Genomic DNA, 13,676 nt, shown 5'->3' with positions numbered 1-13,676 from the left:
CTTTCGTTTGCTAAGTTTCCTTAGAACTAAAACGATGTTCTTCTATTTTGAAGGGTTCCCGCCCCCAACATATGTTATCCCCCCTCCTGTGGCATTTTCTATGGGCTCAGGTTACACCTTCCCAGCTGGTGTTTCTGTCCCAGGAACCTTCCTTCAGCCTGCAGCTCACTCTCCAGCAGGAAACCAGGTGCAAGCTGGGAAACAGTCCCACATCCCTTACAGCCAGCAGCGGCCCTCCGGACCAGGGCCCGTGACCCAGGGACCCCAGCAGCCTCAGCCGCCGTCCCAGCAGCCCCTCCCACCTCTCCCCGCTCCGCCAGCAGCACAGACTGCAAGCCAGCTGCAGGTTCAAGCTCTAGCTCAGCAGCAGCAGTCCCCTACAAAAGCTGTGCCGGCTTTGGGGAAAAGTCCTCCTCACCACTCTGGATTCCAACAGGTGAGTTACAGTTGTGTGTACTTCCAGCTGAGGTGAGGAGAGGAGCACCTGAAATCATTCAGCGTCAAGTTAATTAAAAATCCTAGTTAATCCACCTCCCTTGGTAAAATAGCTAATGGGAAGTTGCTTTGTGACACAGGAGCTCAACCTGGGGAGGGTGGAACGGGGTGGGGCAAGGGTGGGATGTGGGAGGGAGGGGATTTATGCATACCTGGCTGATTCAGGTTGTTGTATGGCAGAAAGCAATACAACATTGTAATGCAGTTATCCTCCAATTAAAAAAAAAAGTAAGCATTCAACTACTTTTTGCTTAGACTTATAATGCTTATGGGAACCCAGCAGTCTTTGCTGTTTAGGAAAGTTCAGTTGTTCTTTTTACTTTTGTAAAGGAGAATAGATAGCACCTACCATACTTTGCTGCTACTGCTTGTCAGCTTTATAGAAAGGGATTTTCTGAAAAGAATTTCCCATATTTAAACCTGAACTACAGAAGGGAAACAGAATCGTGCTCTTGATGAGATGTTAAGAGAACTGTGACACCAGTCTTAAGTATTATCATCCTGCAGCCCTTGGAGCAGAAGGGGAAATGGATGCGTGCCCACCCACCCACACTCAAACCCTCATTAATTAAACCTCTTAATATTGGAAGTGAAAGAGAATATGAACTCAGTGCCCTTAATCTGTTCTCAAAAAGCTCTGTGTATTAAAAAACCTAAAGAAACAACAACCCTGCGTGACCCAGAGTTTTGTTGGTGGTAAAATCTCTCAAGTTCTCTCTGTGAGTCCTGAGTGAAGTAACATTGCATTTTATCCTCATCTTGGTGAACCAGGCATCTCTTTTTTTAGTATCAACAGGCAGATGCCTCCAAACAGCTGTGGAATCCCCCTCAGGTTCAAGGCCCATTAGGGAAAATCATGCCTGTGAAACAGCCCTACTACCTTCAAACCCAAGACCCCATAAAACTGTTTGAGCCGTCGTTGCAACCTCCTGTAAGGCAGCAGCAGCCTCTTGAGAAAACGATGAAGCCTTTCCCCATGGAGCCATATAACCATAACCCCTCAGAAGTCAAGATCCCGGAGTTCTACTGGGATTCTTCCTACAGCGCTGCTGATAACAGAGCTGTGATGGCACAGCAAGCCAGTGTGGACCGCAGGGGCAAACGGTCCCCGGGAGTCTTCCGTCCAGAGCAGGACCCTGTGCCCAGGATGCCATTTGAGGTGCGTGTCCTTCCCTGTCACCAGGCATTTCAGAGGTCTCAGGTAGATGTTTAAAGGTCCCTCTGATCTCATTAGTGCTACAGAACACCACTGAGTAAGTGGGCGCAGCTCTTGGTGCCCTCTTCACACCACATAGATTTGGGGAAGCTGAAGAATGCCATTCCTGACGTTGAACTTGACGGTCTGGCAGAGAGGACCATGTGCAGAAATCTCTTAAGGCAGCACATTAGAGAATTCTGAGACAAAGCTCCTTTCAGCTGGGCTGAGTCATCTAAGTTTAAAAGTAGGGTTACTGCATATTTAAGCAAGTGGCTTTCTGAGAGGAACAAATTTAGCCTGTCATCTTTGACAGTGGAGTTCCCGGTCTTTGCCCTTTTCACTCATGAGAAACAGGTGTGTGTTGGTAACATTTTTAAAAATGCTGTTTCTCTGTTAGCCCAAGATAACACTGATCTCTTTGCCCCCTTGCGTTGTTTCCCTGGCTTCCACCTTAGCCTTTTATGTTCTGCTCTGTCTGTCACTGTCTTTACTTCTTTCCGTTGTCTTGATCTTTCCTTCTCATTGTCCTTGTGTCACTTTGCTTTGGTGTTTCGAAGCCTGTTCCTCTTTGCGTAATGCCGTCTTACTGCTCCTTACAGCTTCCTCCTTGACTTTAGCTGCCGCCGTCTCCCTAATGATGCTGCTTCTCCGCTGTGCTTTTGTCATCCCTTATTGCATCTCACTGTGATCCTTTCTGTCACTAGGACCCCAAAGGCTCCCCTCTGCTTCCTCCGGACCTGTTAAAGAGTCTGGCTGCCTTGGAGGAAGAGGAAGAGCTGATTTTTTCTAACCCTCCTGATCTTTACCCAGCTCTGCTGGGGCCTCTCGCCTCTCTTCCTGGACGAAGCCTCTTTGTATGTATTTGATGTAATTCTTCTTCTTGCTGTGACCCCTACCTTTTCTTCTGAGATTTTGTAGTAGAATAGGTAGTTTCTTCTTTCTAGGGCTTTCCTTTTTTTAACAGAATTTTAAAGCTTATTTCCTGATTGCCCAAACTAACATTCACATGACAGTAAAATGTGGCAAAACTTCGTCCCATAGTTTGCCCAAATCTTGTAGCTTTGTAATATATGTTATCCAGAAAGCATCCTGCAGGGCTGGGCACACACAAGATGTAACGCTGGGAAATTAACTTCCTTTTCAGGTGTCATTTCCACCTGGCCCGGGAATTTTAGGTGTCATTTAATCTGGCTTAGGAACAGTGAGATTTTTCCTCATGTATTCAAAATATGAAATGAAATAATGTTCCAGATGTTTTACTGAATAAAAAGATTCTAGATTGATTTTACTAAACAGTAAGTGGTTCTTTTCTGTTTGGTTAACTAAAAGCCCTGATCTAAATTCAGAGCCAGATTTGTAATATGAAGAGGACTCGATTTAAAAACACGATTGGAGTACCATCAATGAGTGAGCACAGAGATAAGATCTAAGAATTGATTAGTAGTATCTTTTAAAAATAATCTTCTATATCCCAGTCTGCATTTCAAAGGATGCCATTATTTACATGTTTTACTGAGGTCGGGAACTGCAAGAAAGATGTATGCTATGAGGTTTTTTTCCCCTTCCCTGCTTCTTAATAAAGCGTAAAACATTTTTGAGTTCCACTTTCTTGCTGATTCTTTTCCATAAACACAGGGTAAGAAAACGTTCTAAACTGTTGATTCTACCTGTTTGCCTTTCTTGCTGTTTTGTTTTTGTTTTGGCTGGGTGGCTTAAGGGCCTAGGGGCAGAGCGCCTTTCTGTTCACTTGTTTCCTAATCCGTAGTTGTGCTTACCTTCTCCTTTGGAAATGAACCTCATGGTGAAACAAGAGGGGCGGGGGGCGGGGGGTTTGCTTTTAGTGGGGTTTTGTCATGTTAAAAAAAGAAAAAACACCTTAACTATAACCCTTCCTATATTTAACATCATTAATGATGTCATGTGCGTGACAGTGCCTTGCATATAGCAAGTGAAATGCTTTGTTGACCAACAGTTCAGTGATAGTGAGCATCAGAGATTCAGCTTTTTTTTTTTTTTTTTTAAACCAGTGAGTTCTTAAGGACCAGTAAATGTAAACTTGACTTTAGCAAGTGTTTGAATACATACCACAAATAGAGTTGCTTAGGAACCATGCTAACAAAGCCAGTTGTCAAATGGATCTAAAGGCTTTTTTAAAGTCATTAATGCCTGTGTTTTTAAGATTCTAGCGAGGGGGGAAGAAATTAGGAAGAAAACAGTGTTTGATCAGTTCAGCGTCTTGTTTTGAGAGCATTTTAAATGCAGCTAGTGACAAAGGGATTCCTGAGGTTCTTACCTAGTGAATACTCAGTACTGCCAGTTTCCAGTGTCCCTGCCAGGATCTCTGTGCTTAAGTTAGAAGTACTGATCAGGAGGGTTCTGTCTGACTCACCTGTGATGACTGGCCCTTAGCAGGACCATGGTATTAGTAAAAAGTAATCCGAGTTGAATTGATACTTTCTAAGCTTTAATTTGTACAAGAGAGATGAATACAGGTATTCTTAAATTGTGGTCCTTTATTTTGCTTGTATGGTATCTTAAAATTCCTACTAAGAAAATGGAAAGCATAATTTAACTATCTTTTGTTTTCCCTCTGGGACTATGAAGAAATCCTTACTGGAGAAGCCCTCAGAGCTCATGTCACATTCATCCTCTTTCCTGTCTCTCACCGGATTCTCCCTCAATCAGGTGCGTAAACAGTGAGGCATCCTGCTGTGGGCTAGCATTTTCTTTCCCAGTGTGTCTCAATACATCTGTTTTTCTCTTTCCTTTCTCTTCCATATATTGGTATTTTCCAGGTATCTGATTTTACCCCTCCCCCCTCCCCCCGCTTTGATTAGGGTATACTGGAGACTTTTATAAGTTTGAAATGAGGCTCTCTTGTTCAGCCAGGTAAATTATTCATACTTTTTAACCTGAGCGGTTTACATAGAACAGGATAAAGGGTGGGGGAAAGTAAAAAGCAAATGAATAAAAACAGGAAAACTGAAAGAAACAGAAGTAAAAGCCTTCAAAAGTTTGTCTTGCAAAGAAAGTCTTAAGATCTGTCAAGCATCCATGTGCATGAACACTACATTTTCTTTCATTGGAGTGAGTCTGTTAACTTGGTGGTCGCTGTCTTTCAGGAACGATACCCAAATAACAGTGTGTTCAATGAGGTATACGGGAAAAACCTGACACCCAGCTCCAAAGCAGAACTTAATCCCTCAATGGCTCCCCAGGAAACATCATTGTACTCCCTTTTTGAAGGGACTCCATGGTCTCCATCTCTTCCTGCCAGTTCAGGTATTGACTAGTCTTTAAATTATAGACTTTGCATTATTACCCGTACACTTGAAAGATAGTGTGGTTTGGTAATTTTATGTATTTGGTGGTTTTTGTCTGTTACTATGATTTTTGTTGTTGTTTGTATTTGTTTTTAAAGTAACTTCTGAAGGAAAATGGGGTGTAAAAAAGCCTGGTGAGCTGGTTCACATAATAAATGCCATTTAAAAAAGCTGTTTTACATTCTCAGTAATGAGCACAGTTGTAAGGGAGAAAAATACGAGTTTTATCTTAAGGTTTGCAGCTGTTTTTTAGTTTTATTTGTAGATATTCATTCTTTGCAGGAAAATTCTTAAGGTTAGGCAATTCTGCCCTGATAGAGAAGACCAGTATATACTTATCTGAAACAGGCACACCAAAACAATGCATACGTTTGACAAAACTGTCCACATTTTTATTTTTAAGGTAAGGAAAGTGCCTTAGACATGTACAGTAATACAGACTAGTACATCTGGCAGGGTCCCTCTGGGGGCCTTTATTTTGCCTTTCTCCCGAAACCCTGTGGTTATTTTTAAGAGAATTTAAGTGATCAAATCTACCGGAAACTTTCATTCTTGTTATGTTTGTGAAACATTTCTATTTAATGTCTTGCATTGCTGTTATTCAATAGATCATTCAACACCAGCCAGCCAGTCTCCTCATTCCTCCAACCCAAGCAGCCTGCCAAGCTCCCCTCCAACACACAACCACAATTCTGTCCCATTCTCCAATTTTGGACCCATTGGGACTCCAGATAACAGGGATAGGAGAACTGCAGACCGGTGGAAAACTGATAAGCCAGGTGAGATCCAGTCTTCATTGCTTAGCAGAAGTGAACTAACTTACTTTGTGTCCTTCCTGGACCTTTGACAGTGAAAGAACATCTTCTTGAATTATTCTTTTCTCTTCATTTCTAGCCATGGGTGGGTTTGGCATCGATTATCTCTCAGCAGCATCATCCTCTGAGAGCAGTTGGCATCAGGCCAGCACTCCAAGTGGCTCCTGGACAGGCCATGGCCCATCCATGGAGGATTCCTCTGCTGTCCTCATGGAGAGCCTAAAGGTGAGTGGATCAGGAACAAGAACCATATGAGATGTCTCTGTATTCATTCACATAAATAGCTCGTTTTATTCCTAAGGCCCTTAGGATTGTTTGATTCATACTATATATCTGGCAAAGTCTCCAAAGCATGGTCTGCATTATAAGATTCTTTAAAAGGATTTTTTTTTTTTTTTTAAATTTTTGAATTCACTAGTGATAAACCAGTATCCTCTGGGGGACAGACATGAAGGTTTTAGTTGGATTCTAAGATTAAGAAAATTCTGACTCATCTGGAAATACTTTCTTTACTCCTTTTCTGAACAAGTAAAAGAAGGATATCTAATTTCATAAATGTTTTGCCTGCCTAAAACCTATAAAGTCAGTGTCTGTTCTCACATGGAGCTGAATTTTAGTAAAAAGACTTTATAGAAAACATACTTTCACCTTTTCTGGTTTAAAATGATCTTAATGAGAACTAACTAACCAGTCTTAAAGGACCTGGTCTTACAGCAACTCCTTGTAATAGCTGGATTTTTTCAGGGTTTGGGGATCTTGGGACATACACACCTTTATGTTTGGCTGGGATTGAAAATCAAATCCCTTTCAGACAACCAGGCATGTGACCTCTGCTGACAAGCTCTGGGCTGTTTTTCAGTCTATCTGGTCCAGTTCCATGATGCATCCTGGACCCTCTGCTTTGGAGCAGCTGTTAATGCAGCAGAAGCAGAAACAGCAGCGGGGACAAGGCGCCATGAATCCTCCACACTGAGGCCAGAGCGGCACCCTGGGAATGAAGGCTCCATAAACCATGGCATGTTGGGTTTGCAGGACTGACCCACACAGTTCCCTGCAGGTGGCAGCCCTCTTTTCTGTGTCTCGCTGTTGAGAGGGTGTAAGTATTCCACCAGCCCGCTGAGTGTGCACGAAATGTCCGCAGTGCAACAAAAAGAAAAAACCATCAGGAACTCTCCGTCCCCCCGGGGCCTTCCGGAGGGGGAGAGGAACTGCTGTTTGTCTCACTCAGTTACCTGATATCACCGCCTCTCACCTTCTCCATCGTGCATGTCCCCAGCCACATGGGAAGTGAAAGCTGAGAAGGGAAGGCAGATGGGAGAAGCCAATGGGAACTTCTCAGTCCTTTTTTTTTCCTCTTTGGGGAATAAAATAGGAATCCATTAATGATTGCTTTGCTGACTGAGAATGTAGTTGAAATTACTCCTGACCATCTTTTATTACTGTTATTACTCTCGGTAGTAAGATATCACACTGAATTCTCCATACACAGATGTGCTTCTTCTAGTCAGTGTGTAGCAAGGAAAACCCCGTGCACTGCTCCTGTGAGAGGTCGGTGGTGACAGGATGGGGAAACCGACCTCTTCAGCCCGTGGAAACGGTCCATGAGGGCGAGGATGCGGCCTCCGCTTGGACTCAGAAGGTTCTGGTGGGCCCTCCTCTAGCCTGGAGACTCCAGCCAGAAATGCCCTTCACTCTGTAGGTGCTCGAGCCCCAGCTGAGGATGCCGCATGGCTGCTGGTGCTGGGCTGGACTAGCCGAGGACTGCCGTAGGGCTCTAAAGGAACGTTTGTGACTCCGGTCTATTTTACGGTAGTGTCGCAGGCAGTCCCACAGCAGGCAGGCTAGTCCATTCATGGCCTGACACAGGTTAATAGGTAGAAGCTTTCAGTGTGGTTACTTTTTGTTTGGTTGGTTTTTGTGCCCCCATCCTACTTACCACCCACCTCCTCCAGTCCCTACCTCCACCCCCTTTCTACCCTGTGCTGTGTGCTGTAATCGTTTTTATTCCTAACGTGTACAACATCTCGCCAAGAAGCAACAGCATGGGGGCCAGCAGTTGGGGCCCAAAAGACAGTCTGAAACGGAAGGAAGTGGCGGCGTGCGCACGGCCCGCTGAGCGGCCAGGCCCCTGCCCGGCTGTGGTCTCCCAGCCTCCACTTTCAGAGGAAATCCAAGGCGACACGGACGCCTGTGCATCAGGCACAGAAGGAAAACACAGTGGAGTCCACTCTGGAGAAGGCAGAAGAAAAGAAAAGAAACTTTTTATCTGATATTTATTAGAAGGAAAGAGGACTGAAGAGTTTTCTTGTGTAGAAACAGAAGGACAGCATTTCTGATAGTCATTTCCTGGAAAAGTAATATTTTAAGGGGAAATTATGGAAACAATCTAAATGTCCAATTGCTGTGCTAGTGGTAGGGTTTGTTTTCTGGGAGGGCTCTCCTTCGCGTGCGTGAGTGTTCGTGTGTGTGCACGCTGGCCCTGCTCCCTGGAGGGGAGTGGTGGTGCGTGTGAGTGTGTGGAGCTAGCGTGGGACTCAAGAGCTGGAAAACAGCTACAGAGCAAAGCACATCCAGGAGCCCTGGTCGTCACTGGAGTCTGGGCAACCCCAGCAATGAAAGGGGGTGAGAGATTCATGCTCATTGCTCTTCCGAGAGAGTGGTTGGAGTCCCGAATGCTTACATTACTGCTCTTTTAGTTTGACATGGTGTTTGGGGTTTTCTGTTTTTGATGTTGTGTTGTTTGTTTGTTTGTTTTTTTTTTTTTTTTGGAAAGATCTGAAAGGGTGAAGTCCCCCACCCAATGGCAATATGAAACCCTTTGTGCTTCTCTCCAGCCCCTCCTCCGTGACCACCGTCCTCCCATCCCCTCCCTCCCGAGCCTCCTTCCCTGCTGCCTTTACCCACTTTGTGTGTTTGAGCTCTGCATTCAGGCAGCTGCAACATTCCAGTGTTTGAACCGTCACCAACTCTTGCACCCTCGACACGCCCACCAGGTTCGCCGTCTCGCTCCCGCTCCCGCAGTGCCCACGTCCTGTCTGCAGCCCCATTTCTGCATGAGAATTTGGTGTTTGGAATGTTTTTTGACTCTTGGGGCGGGGTTCCTCACCTTATCATCCTCAGTGTGGAGTAATGAGGGAAAGGAGAATCTTCATCAGAAACTGGTTCTGTGTAGCAGACTTTCTTTTGTGTTTCTTTTTGTTTTTGTTTATTTGTTTTGGTCTGTCTGTGCAAGACCTGCAGCTGCTGAAATCAGCTTTGCCTTTAATTAAACCATGTTCTCTCCAACCAGATCTGTGTAGAGATTGTTTCTTTGCTGTCCTGAAAGAAAATCCAACTTAACAAATGTAAACTACTCACAAGTCATCTAGGGGAATGAAAGGTCAAAAATCGAAAATGCTTCACGGTTATTTTTGTTTTTAGTAATATTTCAAACCGATGTGCAGGATTACAAAAAGGATGGGTTCTAATAAAGAATGGCTTAAGCAAAGGAGTTAACAACTCAGCATTTTTATCCTTACTGTCACCCTTAATAAGGCAGCTCAGAGACCGTGTATCCTATTGGCCCAGTAAACTCAACTCAGTGTGATGAGCAGCAACAGTATTTGGTGTTCTTTGCTCTGGGGTTGTATTTCCTCAAGTTGTGTCCCCTGATTTCCAGTGGTAACCTGCTGGCCTTCACTGTATGCGGAAGCCAACACCGCACCTCACCTGTGTGTGTGCGCACACCCACCAGCTGCGTTTTCATACTGGTGTTGATTCAGTCTGCAGTTTGTCTCCTAAATGTGCTTTTCATAAGCACCTACACACTTGAAAAATTGTTAACAGAATATTCCACTAGAGGAAGGGGAATTAAGGCCAGGCGTTTTGAATTTATGGAAACTCACCCAAGTTAATCCTGAAAAACAAATGTAACCTAGTAAGATGGTACTAACCACCTGGCTTCCTGAGCATGGTCCCTTTTCATCTCAAGTATTAGTGGCATATACTCACTACTGAACTCTAACAGATGTCCTCTATGAGAAGAAATCAAGGGACGTAGTTCCAGTATTTTAATTTTCTGTGAAATTAAAAGCTATAGTCCAGGGGAACATAACTCAGTCTAGGTTCTGTTTAAGCAGCGAGACTTCTAATCCCCAAAATGTCGGTTTCATGTGTGTAGGTGTGCGTGCTCACACCTTCTGAGTTACCTATAAAGTTACCTCAGTCCCCGGGAGTTTGTGATAGTAATGGTCTAGGAGTGGGGGTATTTATACTTAGGTCTTGGGCCTGCACTCTGGGTATCTTGTTTTTGTAAGTTTTTTATTGAGGCGTCACATATATAGAGAGAAGCGTACCAATAGTAAGTATACAACTTGGTGAATTTTCACAAACCGAACATGGGTAGCCAGCACTCCAAGCAAGAAACAGATTTTCTGCACCCTAGAAGACCCCCCTCTTCTAGACATTTCCGACCACCACCCCCCGTCTTCAACGTAATCATTGTAAGTTCTCACATCATCGTCTAATAGGTTAAGTTTTAACGGAAGAGTAGATGAATTAATACTTCTACTAGAGATGTCTCTCAAATGTACAGCAGAGGCGTGCCAAATCTTGTAAGCGATAGTACTTCCTTTTCTTCAACGTTGTAGGTTGTGAAACATCCTAGACTCTTCTGGGTGTGCTTTCCAAGTCTGTAGCTGCATGTAGTTCAACAAAAGCTTTGGGGAAAATGCCAACCTTCCCTTTGCACTCCCCTTCCAGCCATTCTTCATTCACTGATAAAAGGAAAAGTATACGTTGACTTCTAAAATGAGTAGAGGAGAATTCCCTCACCCGAGTAGTCCACATAGAACTTGGGTTGGTCTTTCTTCACCCCGAGTTGTGCTGACGGAAAAGTCAATGTTGGAAAAGTGAGTGACTGGTAAGAGCGAACATAGGAGCTATCTCATTATTGGTTTGTACACAGGAGTAAAATGCAGAAAAATTTAGTCTTCAAAAAGTTACCAAAGTGAAAGAAATTGAACAATGAATCCTTATGTGTGAGGTGGTTTTTTTTTTTTTTTTTTTTTTTAAACATAGACTTTTACCTTTGTTGGGAACCTTTGTTTATAGGACAAGGATATGCCATTGGTTAAATAGATAATGATTGTTCACTAGTGAATGATCAAAGAATTGAGAGAGTTGGAGCTAATGATGGGTTTAGTCCATGCTTGTAAAATACAAGAATTTTCATAGCAGCTATTTTGAGACTATAAGAGGTTAATAGCTTGTTCAGGGTCATTCTGCCAATAAATATCAGACACCTCAGGTAGCTGTGACCTATTCTAGAGCCTATCCAACAGACCATAGAAGCTGTTCAGATCAGAGGCTCATCTTTGGATGTAATGTGTCTCCATCAGACATTACAGCAGCACCGTGTGGTACTTGGATCCTGTCCCCAGAAACTGTCCATTAGTGTGGAGTTCACCCAAGGGAATTCTGATTGCAAACTTGTCTTGATTCTTCCTTCTATGATACGAGTATCAGCATTTGTTGTGCTGGATCCTGGGAGCTTGTTAGAAATGCCAAATCTCAGGTCCCACCCCAAACTTGATTCGGAATCCATTTTAACAAGTTACCCAGATGGTTCACATTTAAAATGAGTATACTACCCAAAGCAATCTACAAATTCAATGCAATCCCTATCAAGCTACGAGCGATATTTTTCACAGAACTAGAACAAATAATTTCAAGATTTGTATGGAAATACAAAAAACCTCGAATAGCCAAAGCAATCTTGAGAAAGAAGAATGGAACTGGAGGAATCAACTTGCCTGACTTCAGGCTCTACTCCAAAGCCACAGTCATCAAGACAGTATGGTATTGGCACAAAGACAGAAATATAGATCAATGGAACAAAATAGAAAGCCCAGAGATAAATCCACACACATATGGACACCTTATCTTTGACAAAGGAGGCAAGAATATACAATGGAGTAAAGACAATCTTTAACAAGTGGTGCTGGGAAAACTGGTCAACCACTTGTAAAAGAATGAAACTAGATCACTTTCTAACACCGCACACAAAGATAAACTCAAAATGGATTAAAGATCTAAATGTAAGACCAGAAACTATAAAACTCCTAGAGGAGAACATAGGCAAAACACTCCGACATAAACCACAGCGGGATCCTCTATGATCCACCTCCCAGAATTCTGGAAATAAAAGCAAAAATAAACAAATGGGACCTAATTAAAATTAAAAGCTTCTGCACAACAAAGGAAAATACAAGCAAAGTGAAAAGACAGCCTTCCGAATGGGAGAAAATAATAGCAAATGAAGCAACTGACAAACAACTAATCTCAAAAATATACAAGCAACTCCTGCAGATCAATTCCAGAAAAATAAACGACCCAATCAAAAAATGGGCCAAAGAACTAAATAGACATTTCTCCGAAGAAGACATACGAATGGCTAAAATTTGAGAAGCTTTTGGAATGAAACAATTTCATAACTGTGAATGCAACAGAACTCAACCCCTCAGCCCTACACAATATTTACGCTGAATTCTATTTCCCTATGTGTTACAAAAGTTTCAAAATCTTACATAGGTACTTCTGAATTAAACCAACTTAGACTTCTATACAAATCCCAGTAAAGAGTATACCACCTTCTCTCCATATCTACCCAGAAGACTTTTCAGAGCATTTGTTCATCTTTATCTGATCCCCACCCCTGAAAAACAAATTTAGCCAGCTGCTTGGTTCTGACACTTTAAAAATGGTGTGGAGAGTTTAATCCCACTCTTACAACTGAATTTCCATTCTCCCTTTTAGAATATGTGCACCGACCATGCACCCTGTTTGTTTTTCATTTCTTATGTTGTTGCTGCTGCTGCTAAGTCGCTTCAGTCATGTCCGACTCTGTGCGACCCCATAGACGGCAGCCTACCAGGCTCCCCCATCCCTGGGATTCTCCAGGCAAGAACACTGGAGTGGGTTGCCATTTCCTTCTCCAATGCATGAAAGTGAAAAGGGAAAGTGAAGTCGCTTAGTCATGTCCGACTCTTCGCGACCCCGTGGACTGCAGCCCATCAGGCTCCTCCATCCATGGGGCTTTCCAGGCAAGGAGTATTGGAGTGGGGTGCCATTGCCCTCTCCGACATTTCTCCCTCTCATTTCTTAGTCTGTTAATTTTCTGTTATAATTGATAATGGTGTTCTGTTTTCACTGTTTTGCATTGCTAATGTACAAGATTTCAGCCATGTGAATGAAACTTTTGATATGACTTGTTACCAGGTAAAGAAATGCAGAGTGTCAAACCATGAGTTATTAATAGAATGCTGCTTCTCAGTATGGTCAGTAGACCAGCATCACCTGGAAGCTTGTTAAAAGTGGAAATCAGTGGGCCCCACCCCAGACCTGAATCAGACTCTTCGGTGCTGAGTCAAAGGAATTTAACAAATTACAAAAGATGCATGAGCATACTTAAGTTTGAGAAGCAGTAAATTAGAACCCTCCACTTATTTTAATTTTTACTGTGTTTGATTTATAACAACCTGGGAAGTCACCAGAGACAGCAATTCTGAATAGTTGTTTTTTAAGGCAAAATGTATGCCTTTCTTCCCTCATCTTCAAAAAGTACATCAATTCAAAGACCTGTAGTTTGCAAAACATCACTGTCACACAGCTCAGTGCAAACACAAAGTGGTTGAAGCCCCCTTCCAATTCGTTAACTCCAGTGTGAGAACCCATGGCTTCCGAAACCATCTTTAATATGTGATCGAAGTCTGCCATTGGTTGCTTCCCTGCCCAAGAGAGAAACAGATGGAAAGGCGAACACACTCAGTTTTGCTCCCTCCCACTAAGAACTGGGAAGGAAATTGA

The 13,676-nt window shown here is 43.2% G+C and overlaps 2 protein-coding genes across 11 annotated transcripts in view; one reads left to right on the top strand and one right to left on the bottom strand.

Annotated features, from left to right (window-relative positions):
* The window catches only part of SMG7 (SMG7 nonsense mediated mRNA decay factor), an 85,268-nt gene extending 76,149 nt beyond the window's left edge, over window positions 1-9,119 (top strand). For 3 of the 9 annotated variants that reach the window (XM_040263826.1, XM_040263830.1, XM_040263823.1), the window contains exons 16-23: window positions 54-436; window positions 1,283-1,654; window positions 2,398-2,547; window positions 4,298-4,378; window positions 4,816-4,975; window positions 5,625-5,795; window positions 5,911-6,056; window positions 6,691-9,119. In XM_040263826.1, coding sequence (XP_040119760.1) covers window positions 54-436; window positions 1,283-1,654; window positions 2,398-2,547; window positions 4,298-4,378; window positions 4,816-4,975; window positions 5,625-5,795; window positions 5,911-6,056; window positions 6,691-6,804 — 1,577 coding nt within the window. In that variant the 3' untranslated portion in view covers window positions 6,805-9,119. Of the gene's footprint in view, window positions 1-53; window positions 437-1,282; window positions 1,655-2,397; window positions 2,548-4,297; window positions 4,379-4,815; window positions 4,976-5,624; window positions 5,796-5,910; window positions 6,057-6,642 lie in introns of all 9 variants that reach the window. The other 6 variants (XM_040263824.1, XM_040263822.1, XM_040263825.1 and 3 more) reach the window with 5 other exon arrangements.
* NCF2 (neutrophil cytosolic factor 2) overlaps window positions 8,600-13,676 on the bottom strand; it is a 42,171-nt gene continuing 37,094 nt past the window's right edge. For both annotated transcript variants that reach the window (XM_040263833.1, XM_040263831.1), the window contains exon 15: window positions 8,600-10,585. In XM_040263833.1, the coding sequence (XP_040119767.1) occupies window positions 10,473-10,585 (113 nt within the window). In that variant the 3' untranslated portion in view covers window positions 8,600-10,472. The remainder of the gene's footprint in view (window positions 10,586-13,676) is intronic.

Source organism: Oryx dammah, unplaced genomic scaffold (genome assembly GCF_014754425.2).
Source record: "Oryx dammah isolate SB20612 unplaced genomic scaffold, SCBI_Odam_1.1 HiC_scaffold_21, whole genome shotgun sequence".
NCBI classification, from domain to species: Eukaryota; Metazoa; Chordata; class Mammalia; order Artiodactyla; family Bovidae; genus Oryx; species Oryx dammah.
This window is presented reverse-complemented; position numbering and strand designations above follow the sequence as displayed.